The sequence below is a fragment of the Sciurus carolinensis genome, chromosome 2 (assembly GCF_902686445.1).
Source record: "Sciurus carolinensis chromosome 2, mSciCar1.2, whole genome shotgun sequence".
In the NCBI taxonomy this organism is placed as follows: domain Eukaryota; kingdom Metazoa; phylum Chordata; class Mammalia; order Rodentia; family Sciuridae; genus Sciurus; species Sciurus carolinensis.
Window position 1 is genome coordinate 76,464,887 of NC_062214.1, and position 22,918 is coordinate 76,487,804.

At 39.6% G+C, this 22,918-nt stretch overlaps 1 protein-coding gene across 5 annotated transcripts in view; it reads right to left on the reverse strand.

Moving 5' to 3' along the window:
- Positions 1-22,918, reverse strand: part of Oca2 (OCA2 melanosomal transmembrane protein) — a 389,761-nt gene that overhangs the window by 249,769 nt on the left and 117,074 nt on the right. For all 5 annotated transcript variants that reach the window (XM_047540394.1, XM_047540395.1, XM_047540396.1 and 2 more), the window contains 5 exons: positions 18,065-18,136; positions 16,178-16,243; positions 14,459-14,515; positions 12,160-12,284; positions 8,141-8,279 (listed from right to left, as the gene is read on the reverse strand). In XM_047540394.1, coding sequence (XP_047396350.1) covers positions 8,141-8,279; positions 12,160-12,284; positions 14,459-14,515; positions 16,178-16,243; positions 18,065-18,136 — 459 coding nt within the window. The remainder of the gene's footprint in view (positions 1-8,140; positions 8,280-12,159; positions 12,285-14,458; positions 14,516-16,177; positions 16,244-18,064; positions 18,137-22,918) is intronic.

Here is a 22,918-nt window from a genome sequence, read left to right on the forward strand (position 1 = left end):
TGCCCTTATCAGAGACACCACAGAGCTAGCTTGTGCTCTCTTCTCTCCTGTCCCTTTTCCTCTTGTTTTCCCTCTCCCTCTCCCTCTGTTTCCCCTGTCCTTCAAAGATGAGAACTGCATGTGTGTTAGGCCACCTGAAGTTTTCCAAGAATGCTTTTCATTTTTTCATCACTATCGTTTCATTTTTTTTCTTTGGGATCTGTGTCTTCAAGTTCACTGTGTTTTTCTTCTGCCATGTTGCTATTAAACCCAACAAGTGTGTTTCTATTACAATTATTTTAAGTTTCATCTCTAGAAGCTTGATTTTGGCCTTTTAAAAAAAATGTCTTTAATGTTTCTACGAAGTGAACATCTGTAATGCAGTTATAATAACAGTTTTAATGTTCTTGTTTGCTCATTCTCACACCTGGGTCTACTCAAGGTTGACTCCAAATGGTTCATATTCTCCTTATCATAGGTCATATTTTCTTGCTTCTTTACATGTCTGGGAATCCTTGATCATATTGCCTTATACACTGTTGAATGTTTTTGTACCCTTCAAATATTCTTGAGGTCTGTTCTTGGAGTCTGTTAAATTATCTAGAAAACTTGATTGGGGGGGCCTTAATTTTAAGATTTATTAGGTGGAACAGAACCATATTCAGTTCGGGAATTACTCCCCACTCCTGAGGTAAGGCTCTTCTGAGTAGTCCACCCTGTGCCCTCTGAATTACAAGGGTGCAATCTGCCTGGAAGGAACAGAGACTATTCCTGTCCCTGTGTATGTCAAGGACTCTCACCTCCAATCCCTTAGGGTTATGCTTCCCCTAGCATCAGGCAGTTTCCTCACATACGTGCACTGGTATGATCATTACTCTCTGAAGATCTCTGTGGTTCTCTCTCTGGGCAGGATTGTCCTCCTTAGTCCTTTGTCTCCCCAGACTCTAAGTTCCATCCTATCAACTCAGGGAGCTAAGTGAGCTCCACCTGGTTTCTCCCTCTCTGCACCACACCCTGAAAATTCTCAGGCAGTGAGCCAGAGGAAACATAGAGTTAATCTCATTTCCCATGTCAAGGGGATTGCTGCCATTTTTGGTCTGGTGTTCAGTGTCTTAATTACAATTGCTCCAGGTATGCTGTCTGGTTTCAGTTTGGGATTTTTGTTCTTTTGTTTGTCTAGTTTGGTTGGTTGTCCCTGGCAAGAATGGAAATCCAATCCCTATTACTCCATCTTAGCCAGAGCAGAAACTATGCTATCTTTATTCTAAAAATAACCACACACAAACATTCTAGAAGACTAGTTGCATTGAAATACTAAGAGAATTTGTCTCTGAGTGGCAGGATTATAAGAGTTTTTATTTTTGTATGCATGAGTGCATGTGTATGTGTGTCCGTGTGTGTGTGTGTGTGTCTATTCTGTTTTGTACCAAAAAAAAAAAAAAAAAAAAAAAAAAAAAAAAAAAAAACATTTTATTGTAGAATAAAAAATAAATACTTTTTTTCTTTCCCTTGTGTATGCCCAGGCCCATTCTGGGTGCCCCGGAATAGAACACAAGTCTGTGTTACCTTCTGATATGCTCCAGGATGAGATGTTCATGGCTACATAACAACTCAGCTCACACTCAAGACGGGTGGTATGCTGCAAGAAAGCACCCCCAGGGCAACCAGGGATCACAGACTTTCACCAAGCACCCAAGTTATACTCAGAATCTCTATGTCATGATGGGCTTCAATGTGGCCATTGATACCTTAGAGTCATGAATTCTTAGCAGTTTAAAACAAACATACTGATGCACTTCACAGGAATATATATACACAACATCATCTCCAGTAAATAATAACAAATGTGGAAACATTTTTATTGATACCTCAGCAAAGGGAAATCCATAAAATTTTAACGATGAAAGAATGACAAATGAAAATGAATGATAAAGTTCTAATTTTAACTCTTTAAGACATATAAATCACACATGTTCTCTTTCAAATAAAGATAATTTGTTTTTTATTGTAAACAAATGGGATACATGTTGTTTCTCTATTTGTACATGGCATAAAGGCATACCATTTGTGTAATCATAAATTTACAGAGGGTAATGTTGTTTGATTCATTCTGTTATTTTTTCCCTTCCCCCCCACCCCTCTCACCCCTCTATTCCCTCTATACAGTCCTTCCTTCCTCAATTCTTGCCCCCCTCCCTAACCCTCACTCTAACCCTAACACTAACCCCTCCCACCCCCCATTATGTGTCATCATTCACTTATCAGCAATATCATTCGTCCTTTGGTTTTTTGAGATTGGCTTATCTCACTTAGCATGATTTTCTCCAATTTCATTCATTTGCCTGCAAATGCCATAATTTTATCATTCTTTATGGCTGAGTAATATTCCATTGTGTATATATACCACAATTGTGTATATATACCATCAATTGAAGGACATCTAGGTTGGTTCCACAATCTGGCTATTGTGAACTGAGCAGCTATGAACATTGATGTGGCTGTATCCCTGTAGTATGCTGATTTTAAGTCCTTTGGGTATAGTATAGGCCAAGGAGTGGGATAGCTGGGTCAAATGGTAGGTACATTCCAAGTTTTCTAAGGAATCTCCACACTGCTTTCCAGAGTGGCTGCACTAATTTGCAGCCCCACCAGCAATGTATGAGTGTACCTTTCTCCCCACATCCTTGCCAATACTTGTTGTTGCTTGTATTCTTGATAATCACCATTCTAATTGGGGTGAGATGGAATCTTAGGGTGGTTTTGATTTGCATTTCTCTTATTACTAGAGATGTTGAACATTTTTCCAGATGTTTCTTGATTGCTTGTAGATCTTCTTCTGTGAAGTGTCTATTCATTTCCTTAGCCCATTTGTCGATTGGATTACTTGCATTCTTGGTGTAGAGTTTTTTGAGTTCTTTATAGATTCTGGAGATTAGTGCTCTATCTGAAGTATGATTGGCAAAGATTTTCTCCCACTCTCTAGGCTCTTTCTTTGCATTGCTGATAGTTTCCTTTGCTGAGAGAAAGTTTTTTAGTTTGAATCTATCCCAGTTGTTGATTCTTGCTTTTATTTCTTGTGCTATGGGAGTCCTGTTGAGGAAGTCTGGTCCTAAGCCGACATGTTGAAGCTCTGGACCTACTTTTTCTTCTATAGATGCAGGGTCTCTGGTCTGATTCCGAGGTCCTTAATCCATTTTGAGTTTAGTTTCATGCATGGTGAGAGATATGGGTTTAGTTTCATTCTGCTGCATATGGATTTCCAATTCTCCCAGCACCATTTGTTGAAGAGGCTATCTTTTCTCCATTGCATATTTTTGGACCCTTTGTCTAGTATGAGAAAATTGTATTTATTTGGGTTTGTGTCCGTGTCCTCTATTCTGTACCATTGATCCACCTTTCTATTTTGGTACCAATACCATGCCGTTTTTGTTACTATTGCTTTGTAGTACAGTTGAAGATCTGGTATTGCGATACCCCCTGCTTCACTCTCTCTGCTAAGGATTGCTTTAGCTATTCTGGGTTTCTTATTCTTCCAGATTAATTTCATAATTTCTTGCTCTATTTCTGTAAGGTACGTCATTGGGATTTTAATTGGAATTGCATTGAATCTGTATAGCACTTTTGGTAGTATGGCCATTTTGACAATATTAATTCTTCCTATCCAAGAACATGGGAGATCTTTCCATCTTCTAAGGTTTTCTTGAATTTCTTTCTTTAGTGTTCTGTAGTTCTCATTGTAGAGGTCTTTCACCTCTTTTGTGAGATTGATTCCCAAGTATTTTATTTTTTTCGAAGCTATTGTGAATGGGGTAGTTTTCCTAATTTCTCTTTCTGAAGATTCATCACTTATGTATAAAAATGCATAAGATTTATGTGCATTGATCTTATATCCCACTACTTTACTGAATTCACTTATGAGTTCTAAAAGTTTTCTGGTGGAATTTCCTGGTTCCTCTAAGTATATAATCATATCATCAGCAAATAGGGATACTTTGAGTTCTTCTTTTCCTATTTGTATCCCTTTAATTTCTTTGGTCTGTCTCATTGCTCTGGCTAGAGTTTCAAGGACGATATTGAATAGAAGTGGTGAAAGAGGGCATCCCTGCCTTGTTCCAGTTTTTAGGGGGAATGCTTTCAGTTTTTCACCATTTAAAATGATATTAGCCATAGGCTTAGCATAGATGGCCTTTACAATGTTAAGGAATGTTCCCCCTATCCCAATTTTTTCTAGTGTTTTGAGCATGAAGGGATGCTATATTTTATCAAATGCTTTTTCTGCATCTATTGAAATAATCATGTGATTCTTGACTTTAAGTCTGTTGATACGGTGAATGACATTTATTGATTTCCTGATGTTGAACCAACCTTGCATCCCTGGGATGAAACCCACTTGATCATGGTGCACTATCTTTTTAATATGTTTTTGGATGCGATTTGCTAAAATTTTGTTGAGAATTTTTGCATCGATGTTCATTAAGGATATTGGTCTGAAATTTTCTTTCCTAGATGTGTCTCTGTCTGGTTTATGTATCACGGTGATATTGGCTTCATAGAATGAGTTTGGGAGGGTTCTCTCCTCTTCTATTTTATGGAATACTTTGAGAAGTATTGGAATGAGTTCTTCTTTAAAGGTTTTGTAGAACTCAGCTGAGAACCCATCTGGTCCCAGACTTTTCTTTGTTGGTAGGCTTTTGATGACTTCTTCTATTTCATTACTTGAAATTGGTCTATTTAAATTGTGTATGTCCTCCTTGTTCAGTTTAGGCAATTCATAGGTCTCTAGAAACCTGTTGATGTCTTCGAGGTTTTCTGTTTTGTTGGAGTATAGATTTTCAAAATAGCTTCTAATTATGTTTTGTATTTCAATCGTGTCTGTTGTGATATTTCCTTGTTCATTCCAAATTTTAGTGATTTGGGTTTTCTCTCATCTTCTCTTTGTTAGTGTGGCTAAAGGTTTATCAATTTTGTTTATTTTTTCGAAGAACCAACTATTTATTTTGTCAATTTTTTGTATCGTTTCTTTTGTTTCAATTTCGTTGATTTCAGCTCTGAGTTTAAATATTTCCTGTCTTCTACTACTTTTGGTGTTGGTCTGTTCTTCTTTTTCTAGGGTTTTGAGCTATAGTGTTAGGTCGTTTATTTGTTGAGTTTTACTTCTTTTAAAATAAAGATAATTTTTTTTATTTTAGTGTACAAGGAAAATATCTATTCATAATAGTAGGATCAAAAAACTAGTGGTCTGAATGATGGTGTCCTGAGAAGTTTCTGTCTATTTTGGTTCAGTGGACATCAAGACATTGATGATTTTCCTTCCTTGGGTTCCTCTACTCAGATGACCTCTCCCTCCATAGCTAGTGGAGGGATGCAGTCTGAACCCAGAAAAGAAAGGGATGGCCCTGTGGGGGCTTTGGTCAGAGTTGTACCTTATAGGTCAACTGTTTCATCCACATAGTGACTCCAGTGAGCTGGAGGTGGGACAAGGAGCTGTTACCCAGTAGTACACCCACACTGCTCTGCCCAATTATAGGCAACAGGATGGCTAGTACCTGTGGTGGGGTCTTGGACCTTCAGGAAGGCTCAGTGGATTGAGTGGCAGGTAGGAACATATCTGTAGTGAAATGATAACTGCTTTACAATTACTTGGTGATGACAGCTCAGGGAAGGCGAAGGTCATGATTGGGAGACTTGAATCGTTATTGGATGTGGGAATGGTTTCACTGCCTTTAACTTGCTCAAACTGAGGCAGGTTCCAGGAACTTGAACTAAAAATATCTATTTAAGACCCCTCTTTCTCCAAAAGCCTTGATTTATTCAGACAAAATTGTGTGTTTTGGGGTATATTGGGTTGATATTGGTTTCTATAGGAAATACTTGCATGTGGCAGTGGGCTTGGTGAGTGAAGCTTTCTGAGCTTCATGCCCTCTCCTCTGTCATCTGTCCCACCCAGTACTGCATGGTGATTCTCCAGCATTGCTCTGGGTTTTGTTCCCTGTGTACAGCCTTCAGTGCTTCTGCACCACCACACCCAACTTTACTCACCAGAGTAAGGAATCTTTTCTCTTTGGAGAACGTGTTCTCACAGATACCCTCCTGCAGCCAAATTGGATTTTTTCTTCCTGTTTCTGTGCCTTCTCTATCTCTCCTGCTCCTCTCCCCCACTCTAGACCCTACTTCTGAGGTTCTATAGGCACCATTTTCATGGACTCCTCCTCTGCCCGCTCCACCCCACATGAAGTGCCCTGTGTGTACAAACCGACCTTGCTCTTGCTTGAACTCTTGTTGGTGTGACCTCCCTAAAATCAGGGACTGTCACATCACAGGCTATTCGGGTGTTTATAGGTTGGTAGGGGAGGAAGCAGAGAAAACTAACCAGTAAAACCCAAGAGAAGAGACATAAAGAAATCGTTCTAGGCATTTGGACTAAGCTGACTAATATACCCTTGCTGAAGTCTCTAACTGAATTGTTAAGTCTCCTTTATAAATTGTCTCTACTGCGGGTCATTTAGGCAGGGTGAAAAGATTAAGTCTGGAGTGTCTGAGGAGTCATGGCAAGTCTTAGTAAAAACATGATTTGGGGAAATGTAATACAAACAAACTAGAGATTTCTAATGCCACTCATCATTTTATTTCTGTAGAAGAATTATTTTTTCTATGTGAAGATTCCAAAATTCTTACCTCCCTATTTGAGAGACTGGTTCAGCAGAATATGTATGTGTGTGTGTGTGTGTGTGTGTGTGTACATATGTGTATGGGTGATGTATTTATTACATTATTTTGAAAGATAATTATTGTTATGGGAATATATATTAAGTACAGAAAAACTGAATATTTCCATTTGGCAAAGAATATAGGATTCCTGAAACTCAGATCTCAATCAGTATGTTGGAAGATAAGACCAACTGAAGTGTTGAGTAATGTGTGTTTTTGTTGCTTATTTCTGTCTTGTATTCATGTCTCATTCTTTCATGATTTTTAAAATTTTGTGCCTAAAAGTCCATTTTGCTTAATTGTGAAATGGACATGCATTTTTACATTTATGTAAAATATTTGCTGTGTAGAGGATTTTTTGTTTATTCTAGTAAAAGTTTACTATATTTAAATAAAAAATGAAGGTCAACAATATAAAAAAAACTAGGCATGGAACAACATGTGATCCAGCTATACCACTCATTGGTATTTATCCTAAAGAATTAAAGTTATCATACCATAGTGATACATGCATATCCACATTTATAGCAGCACAATTCACAATAGCCCAACTATGGAACCAGTCTAGTTTTCCATCAACAGGTGAACAGATAAAGATAATGTGGTATATACACACAATAGAGTTGTATTTAGCTATAAAGAGAAATAAAATTATGTCATTTGCAGGAAAATGGATAGAACTTGAGAACATTATGTTAAGCTAAATAAGTCAAACTCAGAAAGTCAAGGGTCATATGTCTTCTCTCATATGTGGAAGCTAGAGAGGAAAAAGGAAAAGAAAGGTGGGGGGGTCTCATGAAAATCAAAGAGAGATCAACAGAATAGAGAAAAGGGGTCAAGTGATGGGAGGAGAAGAGGGAAGGGGGAAATATACTGTGAAATGATATTGACCAAATTATATTCTTATATCGTGTGCATGTATGAATCTGTAACAACAAATCTGACTATGGTATACAACTATAATGCTCCAATTAAAAATGTGGAAAAATATCTATAGCAGTTTTCAAAGAATTTCTAAGGCCTTCGTGTTCTGACCCTTAAAATATAAGTTTAAGTTCTTCAATAAATTCATCTACTACAGTTGAGAAGGAAATCACATATCTCCTGTAAGAGATGACAGGTCATTTTGTTCTTAATACTAGTCAGAAGAAACCACCATTCCTATTGATGTAATTAATAAAACATATTATGACTAAATAGATCATGTTCTCCAATCATTTCTTCAAAAACTTAAAAGACCAAGAATGAAGGCAATTCAAGCCCATTAACGCTGCACTGGAGGATCTCTTTACGTCCCACCCTCAAGATGAGTAAAAGCACTTACTATGAAAAGGTAATACAGAGGATCTTGATTTCTAACAAAGGTTAATAAAGGGTTCTGAAACTAGCTCAAGTGCTAAGTAAGTTGAACTCTGCATTTACTGATAGTAACCCCTCATATACTGGTACATACCATTTTCCTCAACTCCTGGTTGGAAACAATAATGACATTTGGTGGGTCCCCAATGGCAGTGGCAGCTCCTCCGATGTTTGTGAAGATCACCTCTGCAATCAGGACTTGCCTTGGATCAAGGTTGAGCACCTCACATAGTCTATCATAAATGAAGGGAAATGAAAGTAGTCCCACCATTTACATCATAAAGACCCCATTATCAATCCAAATATATTTAAAGTACCGGCTTAAACCAAGAAGGCACATATACCTGTGAGAGGGCAATGTCGCGGGGAGGAAAAGCAACTACAACACCATCCTAGGGCTACAACTGATTCTGGAAAAATGACATTTCTTCTGAATTAACCCGGCATCCTCTGAACCATCAGTGTCATGATGTACCCCTTTCTCCACCCCGACAGGTCTAGAAGGAGCACAGTCCTCTGTGTGCAGGTTCCCAATGAAAGGTAGGACCTGGCCCGGGTGGCTGGGCCCTGGCCACCAGACCCTCTGAGTTAGGGGCCGGGATCAGTGCAGAAATCACCAGTGCTCACACTAAGCCTGCTCACCTAGTCCCCACCCTCCTCCCCCTTCGCAGATATCAAGGCCCAGAGGTTTCCTCTCAGCCCTTCCCTTCGACTGCTGAATTCTGACTTCTTCCTTAGAGAAGGAGCATACACTCTTTATCCATAATTCTCCACCTTGGCTGCACTAGTTCATCTTAGAATCCTCGAAAGTTGCTGACCATGGTGGTGCACATCTGTAATCCCAATGGCTGGGGAGGCTGAAGCAGGAGGATCGAGAGTTCAAAGCCAGCCTCAGCAACTTAGCAAGGCGCTAAGCAGCTCAGACCTTTTAGAGACCCTGTCTCTAAATAAAATACAAAAAAGGACTGGGGATGTGGCTCAGTGGTTAAGTGCCCCCAGGTTCAATCCCCAGTATCAAAAAAAAAAAAAAAAAAAAAAAAATCCTTGAAAGTTCTACAGCCTGACCAGCCTGACCTGCTGCAGAACAATACTCGGGAGTGGGCCTGGGCAGCAGGAGCATTCTAGAACTCCTCAATTAGGTGCTGTGCACAGAGATGAGAAATGTTGCTCAAAGAAAGGACAGAGAGCAGATCACAGCATCCTGTACACCTGTTCAACCTCACTGCCCTCTGCCATGTAGTACAGGCCCCAGATCTCACTCCTGGAGGGAGGTCCTGCTGCACTTGAAGGTCTTCCCACCACCTCCTGCCCTCAGCTCAGAGCGTAGCCAGTCATGCAGCCTTCCCCTCTACTGATGTGAGAGCAGACTGGCCGAGAAGCTGTGTGGAAGCTGAGGAAGAAGTGAGCCTGGCTCCCAGGGTCAGGAGTAACTCTACAAATGAGCATCAGACCACAGACAGCAGCTGTACTCAGTGGTGGAAGCTACCAAAATCACCTTGTAGCAAGAAAATAATTCATAGGCAACAACATCACCAGACAGTGCACAGAGATAGCAGCTGATCTAAATGGACCAAACTGTTGAACTCTAGGGACTGAGCACTATTCAGTCCAGGCAGAGGTAGAAGAAAGCAATCAACACCAATGAAGTATGAAGAATATTGCAACATGAATAATGAATCTTAAGACCATTAATATGTGAAACTCACATCTTGAAAGACAGGAGTTTCAGACTAAAAAAATGAAATCCCTGATCTAAAAAAACAATTATAGAGCTAGTTCCTGAGCAACAAGGATCAAAACAATTTCCAGCAAGGCTGAACATGACCCTGGGCTGTCCAGGCTGTGTGAGGATGCTGGGAACAGGGTGCCCTGTGGCCTCAGTCCTGAATCCCACTCTCCCCAGGCAGATATGGGAGAGTGTAGAGGCACTAGAATCTGATGCATCTGGGAAACACTGTAGTCAGCAATCTGGGGTCTGCGGCAGATTCATGCTGATTGAGGAGGGCAGTTTGGGACCCTAAAGAGTCCAGGAGGCACAGTTCAGTACCATCCATGCATATTAAAGTTTACTGCACCCTTCAAACATGTTCACTCAAAATTAGTACAAATTAGTGCAGCCACTCTGGAAAGCAGTGTGGAGATGCCTTAGAAAACTTGGAATGGAACCACCATTTGACCCAGCTATCCCAACTCCTTGGCCTATACCCAAAGGACTTAAAATCAGCATACTACAGTGATGCAGACACATCAATGTTCATAGCTGCTCAATTCACAATAGCTAGATTGTAGAAATAACTTGATGCCCCTCAATAGATGAATGAATAAAGAAACTGTGGTATATATACACAAAGGAATATTACTCAGACATAAAGAAGAATAAAAGTATGGCATTTGCAGGCAAATGGATGCATTTGGAGACTATCATGCTAAGTGAGATAAGCCAATCCCAAAAAATCAAAGGCAGAATGATCTCTCCAATAAGCAGATGATGATACATAACTGGGGGGGCGGGGAGGAAGGCAAGAATGGAGGAAGGTTGGATTGTATAAAGGAAAAAGAGGGGTGGGAGGAGTGGGGGGAAGGAAAAATAACCAAATGAGACAAACATCATTACCCTATGTACATGTATGATTACACAAATGGTACAACTCTACTTCACGTGCAACCAGAGAAACAACAGTTGTACCCCATTTTTGTACAATGAATCAAAATAAATAAATAATTTTTTTAAAAAAAGCAAAAAAAAGAAAAGTTTACTGCACCCTTCAAACATGTTCACTCCATCCCTTATTTACTCTCAACCCAAGCACCAAAATGCCCCACCCTGCAGAGGAAGGTTGAGAGTTCAGCCTGCCTCATTCCAAGTCCCTGTCTACACCTGGCTATGACAATGTGGCCAAGCTTGCAGGGTACAAACCCACATCTCCATAGTGAGGTGAGAGACTGAGAACACTGCAGGCCCCGTCTATGGGGCACTGCCCACACCCTGCTCCCCTCCATTTTTCCCCTCCCACCCCACTCCAACTCACTCCTCCTCTAACGGGCATCACTCTTCAAATGCCAAAAGCATCCCCCAGAATTAATCCTGAGCCTGGGAAGTAGCCTGTTGCTAGTGACTGAACTCGCTGTCTCATGCTTTGTGTCCAAGCAGGTCCTCATCTCTTCCTGCTCGCTCAGGTTAATCCCTTTGATGGTGCAATTCAGATCAGTGCAGCTGAAGTGACTTACTCAAGATGCTCAGTCCCTAAGCAGGACCCACATTAGTGCTTCTTCCCACCAAGGACCTTGAAGGGTTACCTATCACTTTCTGTATTCCCAGAACCAGTCAAGCACCAGTACATGATAGGTCCAAGCTGGGGAGAACCCAGGTTCAGAAACCTGGGGCTAATATGCTGGGGAACCATCTTTAAAATAAAGAATATAAAGTGTGGATACAAATAAAGGTTCATGCTTTTGGAAACAGTTCACACAAGGACCAGGACTGAACCTTTTGCTGCAGAAAATTCCGACTAACAGATTGTGGCACTCAAAATCTGTCAAACAATTGGAGTAGATGGACTTAAGAGATGGGATTGAATTAGACTGAATTTCTCTTTCCTGAAATCGTTCTGCAAAGCCCCAAGTCCTGACCCAGGTGAGGTGAACCCAGTCTGTCTTGCCACCTTCCAAGTTCTCAGGTACCAGACAATGACTATTTCATTTTCCCCAAGGCACATACCTCCTGGAGCCCTGGATAAGAACTCTTATGCCAGCACAAGTGTGAACTCCTGCCAGCCAGGTGGAAGGTGATAATGTGGGAGTGCACGGACAAAAACTGTCTGGGGTCTCCAGTAACAGCCCAGGCTTCTGGAAAGCAAAGGCTCCATCTTCTAACTCCCCACCAGGGTTGCTGCCACCCAGCTATGGCAACACCGCTACGTGTCAGTGCATTTCAGTCACACAAAGCCAGCCCTGGCTGGTCTGCAATGCAGTGAGTTTTGCTTCAGTGAAAGGGTGGGTACTGGCCCTGCCTTTATGCAGATGTGAGATGAGAGCCTTGCGTCAGGTGGTACAGCCAGAACATGCCTGCCCTCAGCCTGGCTATGGTCCCCACAGCAGAAGTGCTCTGAATACCTTATAGTCACAGGAGTAAAGAGGAGCATCGTGGTGACATTGTCTAGGAAGGCAGAAAGGATGGCAGCAATGAGACACAGCATGATGATCATGGTCCACACCCTTCCTCGGGATAGTCGGTATGCCTGGGTGCACACACACATTGGAAGGAATAAGTCAGAATCAGCGCATTTATAGAATAGTTGCTACTTTCCCTAAGTGACTCCAGGGAATAGGGACTAAAAAAAACCATGCCTGATGGGTTAGAACTTAGACTTTCCAGAATCCTAAATCTGTTAAGATGAGATGGTAGTGGCCATGTTGGGCACTAAAGTGCCTGACAATCTAAATCCTCCTTGGCCTGCATTTTCTCTTTTTTGTTTCTCTTCCCTGTGCCCTTGTGATGGCTAATTTGTTACAAAATGTCAACATTCAATCTCTTTCATATTATCTAGAAAATTGATTAGGTATCCTGAACAGCAAACGTTTGGGATCCATGTACCCTAGTATCTGTTGATCTTTGGAGACATAAAGAATATTTTTATTTTCAAAATATTGAGAGAAAAAGGCCAGATATCTTCCTGGAATATACAAGATGGTGCACGAAGACCACAAAAATCACTGCATGGTTCTTTTATTCAGAGTTCACAAAGCGTTTTGTTGACTAAATTATTTTTAAAAGAGTTTTACAGTTACAAAAACAGCATCAAGTACAGCACTAGCCTTTGCATTATCAGGACCTGCAAGACCTCTTGTCAACCATGCATGATAGAGTGAATACAAATCCTGGAGGCCAGAACCTGGCCTCCCCAGAGTTCCAGCTAAAAATGCAAATGAAAGTGACAAGGGGAGATCACAAGTGTTGGGGAAAATGCATAGAAAAGACAAGTCATACACTGTTGGTAGAGATGTAAATGGGTACAGCCATTATGGAGAACAGGATAGGGGTTCCTCAGAAAACTAAAGGTAGATCAACTGTATGTTCCATTTATCCCACTACTGGGCATATATCCAAAGGAACAGATATCGATATGTTTACTGAAGAGTTATTAACAATAACTGAGATATGGATTAATCTAAGTGTCCATCAACAGATGAATGGATAAAGATGATGTAAGATATAGATTATGGGATACTATTTTTCCATAAAAAGGGTGAAAGCCTGTCATTTTTGAGAATATGAATGGAACTGAAGGTCATTACCTTAAGTAAAATAAGCTAGGCACAGAAAGATAAAGGTCACATGATTTCAAATATTGAATCTAATAAAGTTGATATAGAAGTTTTGAGATCTACTGCACAGGCAGAGTGACTATAGTTAATAATAGTGCTGTGTGGCTGTGTGTAGTGGCACACACCTATAATCCCAGAGGCTTGGGAGGCTGAGGCAGGAGGATAACAAGTTCAAAGCCAGTCTCAGCAAAAGAAAGGTGCTAAGCAACTCAGTGAGACCCTATCTCTAAATAAAATACAAAATAGGGCTGGGGATGTTGCTCAGTGGTCAAGGGCCCCTGAGTTCAATCCCCAGTACTCCCCCAAAAATAATAATAATAATAATAATGTAGTATATATTTCAAAATAACTAAAAGAGAAGATTTCAAATGTCTCACCATAAAACAGACAGGTAAATGAAGTGATGGATATGTTAACTAGCTTGATTTGGTTATGCCACATTGTGTATACATTCATCACAAAATCGCATTGTACCCCAAAAATGTGCACAGTTATGATTTGCCAATCAAAAATAATATCCATAATATGTTTTTTTAAAAAAATAAGACCTTTAAGGGGTTGGGGGTGGAGCTAAGTGGTAGTGGTAGTGTTTAGCATGTGTGAAGCCCTGGTTTCATTCCTCTGCACCAAAACATGAGTAAATAAATAAGATCCTTAAGGGATTTTTTTTAAAGAAAAACATGTTTTTCCCTAATTTAAAAATAGTGAATGTGTATACATTCAATATTTTGTAAGTAATCATTGAAATTATTTCACCAAAAAGCAAAGCAATCAGAAGTTGATGGCTTGGAATATTTAGAGACTCTCTAATATGCAAAATAAGTTTTGATGTGTAGCTTTCAACAACCAATTTAAATAATGTTATACAAACATCCAAACTGAGTACCTTTCCCTTCATCTCCTTCTTCATTTATTTATGGAGAAGCTGAAAGCGTTGCTCAGAGCCATGCAACTATATCTTCGCAGAAGTAATTTTGAAAAGGAGGATAAAATTTTAAAATATTTGCTTTAAATAATACTTTACTGCACTAAATGTATAATGCCAGCACAATAAATATGTCAGTTAGTTAGTACGCGTCACACCTACCTTTACAGCACAATAATCAAAAAATCCAGTTTCTGAAAATATGGCTACTAAGATCATCTATGGGAAAAAGAGAAAACACAATATTGAAACTGTGTCAGATGGTCAGTTATGAATTTGAGCTCTAGCCCCTGAAAGTTGCCACATCACCTGTCTCCTTGCTGTCTTGCTGAAAAACCATCATTTCTTAGTTTGCCGATTTACAAACTCCTTGAGTAGAGTCACTTACTAGTGATTTTATATGTATATTTTGTCTGGGACTTGTCCTGAAGATAAACCATCATCCCATCTGTCCTCACAACAAACACCAGGTATTATTATTGATCTCTGTTTTATAGACCAGGAAACTGGGAATCAGAAATGTGGGGGGACTGCTCAGTCCCAAAGCTAGAAGCAGAGAAGGAAGGGGGCAACTGGTGACCCTCTGTATGTCATTGTCCACACAAGCAACACTTAGACATTTTAAGATTTTAAAACTGGGTTAAATTTTGGGTTCTAAAGTAATTAAGCTGAATTTTTGTCACCAACTTGTTCAACACATGCAAGTAGGAGCAGTTGTATTAAAATGATTATCTTGCCAGTTCTATATGAATCCTGAATGTGCACTCACATGTATTTCTCTCTACTGACAACAATGAGTTGGTGAAAACAACCATCGAGATGCTAATAAAAAGTAATGTTCCATTTATTCTGAATTTAATCAGTCAGAACCCGCTGGAAGTTTTTCTATTTCATAAGAAGGGAAATATGTCATTTGTTTAATTTTTTTTTAACTCACAGACAACTAGTATGCCCCCTTCTTCTGTCTGGATGCCCAGACCCCATGTACTTCTCAGGACCCAACACAGATACTGGCTTCCTTTCTGGAGCCTCAGTTCAAAGCATTGGCCTATCTCCCCACACCCTGCCCCCAGAGGATGGCAGTGCTACTTTGGATGACATTGAAGTCATAGAATAGCAGAATTCTCTATGTTATTTTCCAGCATTTGAAGAAATAAAATGTTAGCAAGGAAAATGAGGGCAAATTGGTGATCTATTTTATACAGAGTGAATCTTCTAGGTCAGAGGGATAAACCCTCCTTCAGACCAGCTGGCTGTTTAGGGGTTGTTCTCAAGCAAATGAGCCATTCCCAGCGTTGTCCAGGCCCTTGCCAAATTCCACTCATTCTAGTTAAATTGATCATGATTCATGTCTCATGCTAATTCACTAGTGAGTTTAAGTTTCTTTCCTAGATATTGACTTGGTGACATTCCTTGCAGCACATAGCACGGAGTGGCCACTCAGCAATATGATAAATTAGCAAACACCCCAATGAATCCTCAGGGACAAAGTCTTCTTTTACTTATGTAATTAAAAATACTTGTTTAATAATCAAAACATCATTTAATGTATCACTGGTTCATTTATTTAAGCTATTCCATTTTATATTTTAAGGGTAGTAGCCTCCAAAAACTTGCTGTCTTTTCTAAATGGAAACATTATTCCATTGTTCCACGGGTCTTAGACTGAAACTCTCCATCTCACTAACCAGAGTACCAATCTTTCCATTCCTCCTCAGGAGAAAGTAGCTAGACCCGCATTAACACTTCTCAATCAAGCCCTAATTGTCAAAGAGACATCGTGTCTTTAATATAATGATAGGATTAGCAGCAGCAGCAAAAAAGAGGGACACAGGTTTTAGCAGGCTTGGAGCCATGTCCTGCTGGGAGGACTGTAATTACCATGCCAAACAGCAAGGCCAGGGTCTCAAAATCAATCCACTCCACCACGTGGGTCAGGCTGGGTCTCTGCAATCAAAGCACAAATTTGCCAATTAATCCTGTGCATCTCCCTCCCGGGGATAAGCTCTAAAAGTGTACTGCCCTTTACTGAAAACTCATTCATTGGGCCAAAGTTGGAAACACACCATCCACTTGCCTTTGAAATTGGATTATATCACTGCTGAAAAACATTCATGACCCAGTGCATCTGTAATGTCAAACCTATGCATTAAAGTAATTTAAAAATTTTTAACCCTGTCCCTGGAAACTCTAGGAAGAACTATTACCTAAAATGCAGGATTGGTCCTTGAGGTTACTGCTATCATTTGGATCATAAATGTCCCCCTAGGCTCATGTATGAAAGGCTTACACCTCAGCTCCTAGTACTATTGGTAAGTGAAGGAACTTTTAAAATGTGGGGCCTAGTAGGAGGTTTTAGGGAGTGCCCTAGAAGGAGGTTTGGGGATGCCAGTCTTTTCCTCTCTCTCTTTGCTTCTCATCTGCCATTAAGTAAATAACTCCTCTTCTATGTGCTTCTTCCTTGATATACCACTTTACCACAAACCCGAAAGCAAATGGGCCAACCAACAGACTGACACCTTGAAAACTGTAAGCCACAATCAAGCTTTTCTCTTTTAAATTGATTATTTCAATATTTTGTTACAGTGATGGAACGCTGACTAACAGGAACTTCTTGGTGTCCATATATGTCTTCCTCAGTATCTGGCATGAAGCCAGATGATGACAACTTGCATAATCACGTCTTCTACTCTCATGTGCCCTCCCACTCTCATGGGGTCACAGGGATGGGGAGCATAGAGTGTGAAGTAAGGGCACTGCTGGTATCTGGCTGTTGGGAAAGGCAGCCTAGTGAGTGACCCAGTGGCTTCCCACAGTATATGTCTGCCATTTACCATATTAGGGATTTTCAAAACCAAACAGACTTGTACAACTCTATTCTTAAATTGTTAATCAAAATAACTACGGTTCTATGTCTAGGTTTTAGAATTCTGGGACATTTTATCTTTAGAGTTAGCACTTATTTAACTAGTCTAGTCAAGAAAAAACCACTTAGTCAAGAAAAAAGTTCAAGTTTTACTACTGCTTTTTGGGAGGGCCTACATTCAAATTTCAGATTTTAAAAAAAAGCATAATAAATTACTAATTCAGCAACACACATACATACACAGTTTTTTAAACTAGTTGTTATTCTTGGGTTGATTTAATGGCCTCTGGGAGCAATTTCAGAACAATCCATGGAATTACATAGAGTTGTTTTCAAATCCAGTCCGGTGTCACCACCTTTGAGTGGGCTCTTAGTTTGGTTCCAGCATTGCTTTCAACCACTCTGGACTTCCATTTCCAGTGGGCACTCAATATTCCTTAGAGGTATTCCCCATGTCCCTGCCAGATGGGGCATGCTCAGGCCCTGGCAGGACACCCCCATACATGCATCTCCAGGGGCTCCTGGTGTCTGCAGGAAAGAACCCCAACCCCAGCGACTCTCTACTCCCACTCCTAGTCTAGTTCTCAAGAGCTGACAACACCAGTGCTAACTCAACATCACACAACTGTACAACCCTGGGTGTATACATTACCAGGATGAGCCTTTCTTCAGTCAAAAGGAGAACCGAAACTAGATGAATGTGTGTGTGATAAAATCAAATGAAAAATATTCATCAATGCTCAAGTTTGCTAGTTTAAACCTCTAGCATGGTTCTTGGGGGAAAATGTGGAAGTGGCATATAAAAGAATTTAAAACACCAAATACAGCCTACATCCTGGAGTGTCTCTGAGTCTGACATTGTATCCAGCAGTAAACCAGAAATTCAGAATGTCACAACTTACATCTCCAATCACAGCCAGCGCTGCTAATGCGGCAAGGGCCCCCAACATGGCTGCCAGAGTTCTGTGAACAATCTGGAAAGAAACAAGAAATTATTTCATTCTAGTCCACAAGGGATTTAACACACACAAAAGCTTGTGTTGACATGATTAACTATTTATATCTGCATTATATACTCTATCTATTAAAATGATAAATAAGCCAAGAGTCTCAATATTGCAGGGTGTAGACAAACCAACAGACACACAACCACCACTCTCTGCCTTCTACTGAAAGATTTTTTTTATTTCCTGAATAATTAGATGACCCTGATAAAACAGTAGCAAGTTGGATAAAGTACATTCTACAAGAAAGCCTGCAGTGAATTGTCATTAATTATTTACCATATACTCCCTAAGCAACTGAACTATTAGTTCAACAACGTAAATCAATTCTTCCCAATTACTGAGACTGCTTTTAAACCAAAAATATGGAGCACTAGTCTAATTGAGACTTCAGTGCTATCAAGGACTCACAAAAGGATCTTGTGGATTTAATTATGACTCAAATGGACATGGAATTTCTAAAACAAAATCTAAAGGAAAGACAAAGTTATGGAAAAACTGGAGCCCTCATATGTGGCTGGTAGGAATGTAAAATGGTGCAGCCACTGGAAAAACAGCTTGATGGAGTCTTTAAAAGTTAAATATAAATTTACCCTTTCACACAACAATTCTGTGGGGGAATCTACCCAACAGAAATGAAAATGTGTCCACACAGAGCATGAATGTTCTGAGTCGAACTGGAAACATTCCTAACGTTCATCCATGATGAATGGACCAAAGAAGTGCAATATAGGTCACAACACAGAAGAGATACAACATGGAATATGGAGCTTGTAATAGATAAATCCAAAGACATTGAACTAAATGAAGGGAGCTGGACACAAGAGACACTATATTGTATCATCCTATTTATCTAAACTATCCAGAAAAGGTAAATTTAAGGAAACAGAAAGATCAGAGTTGCCTAAGGCTGGAGGTAACAATAAGTACTGTCTTAAAATAGGTCTTACGTATCCTTCTGAGGTGACAGAATGTTCTAAAACTGCATCGTGTCGATGGTTGCAAAACTCTTTAAATTTAGTAAAAATAATTTAATTGCACACTTCTGAATGGTAAAATTATGGAATTAAATTACACCTCAATAAAACTGTTAAAAATAAAAGAAGTATGTGGCAAAACTCTTCCAAAAGAGTTGGAAATTAAATGATAACAGACATTATTCATTTCTTAATACCCTAAAGTGGTTTTCATTCCATTATTCTATGGCTTCTACCTTACAGAACCTTTCTTATTAATGATTACCTGAAACTCAATTCTGATAAAATTGTGTCATCTATAATTTGTACCACTAGATTCAAAGTTTTCAGTTAATTTTAAACCAGGTCCCACCCACCCCCACACACCATTTGGGTTTTTAAGAGTTTATGTATTTGTTTTAAATGTGAATGTCTAAAATCTAGTAAATTGCTACCAAATTATATTAATTCCTTCTGTTTGTGTCCTGCTTTTCAGTTTCAGTTTACCTAGAGATTTCAACAATACTGCTTATTTGTCAGAGGCCATAGGAAGTAGGTATGGCCAGAGTTCACCCTCAGCTTTATAACTGGGAGACTGAAGCTGAAGTTAAGCCATAGAATGTGAGTGAGCCAAGAGTCAGAGCCAGGTTTTCCCTCCTCACACCCAGGGCTCCTTTCTACATGCTCCACAGAACAAGGCAAAGACAGTTACAACTTGGATACATCTTTCAACTTTATTTTTTGCTTTTTTGCACCCCACTTAACACTTCGTGGGTTAAACACTTGGTGACCAATTTGCAAATATACTTCATAGAAAAAAGAACGTGCTGTGGTCTGGCTGTATTCCCTCAAAAGTCCATGTGTTGGAAACCTATCCTCAAATTCATAAGCCGGGGCTGGGGTTGTAGCTCAATGGTAGAGCGCTTGCCTAGCATGTGTGAGGCACTGGGTTCGATTCTCAGCATCACATATAAATAAATGAATAAAATAAAGGTATTGTGGCCACCTACAATTGAAAGAAGATATTTTTTAAAAGATTTTTTAAAAATTCATATGCTGATATTTGGAGGTGGAGCCCTTGGAAGGCAATTAAGATTAGATGAAGTCATGAGGGTGGGACCCTCACGATGGCATTAGTGGCTTTAAAAGATGAGGAAGAGAGACATGGGCTAACATGTGATGCCCTCCACTGTGTCATGATGCAGCAAGAAGGTTCTCACCAGATGCCAGGGCCATGCTCTTGAACCATGAGCTAAATAAACCTCTATTCTTTATAAATTACCTTGTCCCAAGTAGGCTGTCAGAGTAACAGAAGATGAACTAAGGAAGTAAAAACGCTGTGGAGATACAGCAGACTAGAGATGGAATCCACTCTGCAGTCTCAATCTGAGACATATTCCTATCTTCCAATTTAAACTTTTGGTTAAGTTTTTAGGGGGAAAAAAAACTTTAAGAAATCTGACTTTGTCACTGGACAGCTGTATTAGCAACAGAAATAACTGACTTTTATTGAGCACCTACTGGGTACCTGGTATTAACTAAATGCTTTACAGACATAATCTAATGTACTTTTCACAATGGTCCCAGGAAGTTGAAGCCATCATTACTCCATTCTACAGATGAAGAAACAGTCTCAGCAATGTTGAGTAATTTCCTCCACATCAAAAAGCAAAGAAGATGCATAGTCAGGAATAGACCCAAATTTTTCCTATTCCAGGTTACCTCCTCTCTCCTAGTGGGGAGTATTTGTTCTTCTGTAAAATCAGGAAACTATACTAGATACCTAAAGGAGCTATTGGCTCTGGAGAAGATCAATGGAGATTGGTGAAATTGGGCCCCGGTAAATAACCACATGGATGAGCAAACATGAAAGCAGGAAACCACAGCCATACTACGTATCCACTAAGCCCCCACAGTTTTCAGGAGAGCCAGGGTACTGGTTGTGGTTCCAATGATATCCTGAACATATTCACCACACTCACGTGGATCACTGCCACCATCAGCTCCTTTCTCCTCTGTGGAGCAGACAGTCCCTTAATACACATGCTGTTTGTAGGCAACCCATATACAAACATCCCTGTTGTCCAAAGTGCATGTTTAGGGACATGCAACTATAATTACTCCTCATTCAGAAACCCGTCTCTTCTGTCAGCTAGAAGACAGCACGACATAAGAGGGGAAATCTTCTGTTCTTGTAATTTAAAAAAAAAAAGTGATGATCAGGACTGAGGGTGTAGCTCACTGATAGAACATGTTCTTAGCATGAGCAAGACCCTATTTAATCCCCAGGATCAATAAAGAAAAAAAAATGATCAGTCTCAGATCTGTGGAATAAAACATTTTAAACTAAATGACCTTATAATGAGTTGATTGCCTTAGATAATTATAAACATCACTACATTTCTATGCTAAAGATAAAGAACTTTTCAATTATCAGGAATAATGCAAATGATAGATGAGCCAAAAATGGTAAAATCAATAAAAACTCTTCAATGGTGCTTTAAAGGATTCTATGAAGGTCCTCTTCTTATATGTGTGCTAGAAAATATAGAACGCTTCCTCTTACAACCAAGCAGCTTACGGAGCACAGAATGCACCAGCAGATTTCCAGGCATAGCCTCGTAGGCAGGGCCTGGGCAGCACACCAGTTGCCCTTCCATGCACATGCCTCATCAATCAAACCTATACTTTATGCTCTCATTTCTTTGACAACAGTCCAGGCTGTGAGCTCCTTGAGGGCAGAAACTGTAACGTGTTTCTCTTAGGTTCTCCTCAGTGCTCTCAAGAGCAATCAATACTTGCTAAACAAATGAGAAGCAAAAACTAATGAAGTGGATGGAAGAAGAAAGCCAGAACTGATCCCAGGAGAGAAAAGGAAGAGTTCTGGAGCAGGCCCCAGGACTGGTCCTCTTTAAAGTTGTCTAGAGTACCTCCAACCTCCACACATCCACCCCTCCATATTCACACAAGGTTTCAGACATAGCCAGTCATCTCACAAAAGACAGATAGGAGGGCCTACCTACAAGATCAAAAAGATATTCCATTCAGATGGGAACCAAAAGGAAGCAAGGGAAGCTAAACTTACATCAGACAAAATTGACTTTAACTCAAAACATGTCTCTAGCAACATAAGATCATTCTATGAGATTAAAGGGTTAATCCACAGGCAGACACAATTATAAATATGTACACCACCAACATCAGAGCACTTAAGTATATAAAATAAATATTGACAAATTTGACAAGATTGGGCTCATTCAGGATGGTGTGGACATAGACAAAATATTGACAAATCCAAAGTGAGTAACTGACCACAGTGAAAAAATAGTAAAAGATTTCAGTACTTTACTTACAACAATGAATAGAACATCCATACAGAAAATCAATTTTAAAAAAGTAGACTTGAACAACACAGTAGATCAAGTGGATCTAACAAATACATACAGAAATTTCCACCAAACAGCAGAATACACATTCTTCTCAGAAGTACACAGACCATTCTCCAGGATAAATCACAAAATAAGTATTTAAAAATCTTATAAGGTCAAAATCATATTAAACATCTTTTCTAAACTCAATGATTTAAGACTAGAAATTAATAACAGAAGGAAAATTCATAAATTTGTGAAAATAAAATAACACACTCTTGAACAACCCACGGTTCAAAAAGAAATCAAAACTGTCTTGAAACAACAAAACTTGAAACACAGCATACCAAAACTTATGAGACGCAGCAAAAATGTTCTAAGAGGTAAACTGTTAATGATAATTGCCAACATCAAAAAAGAAGATCCCA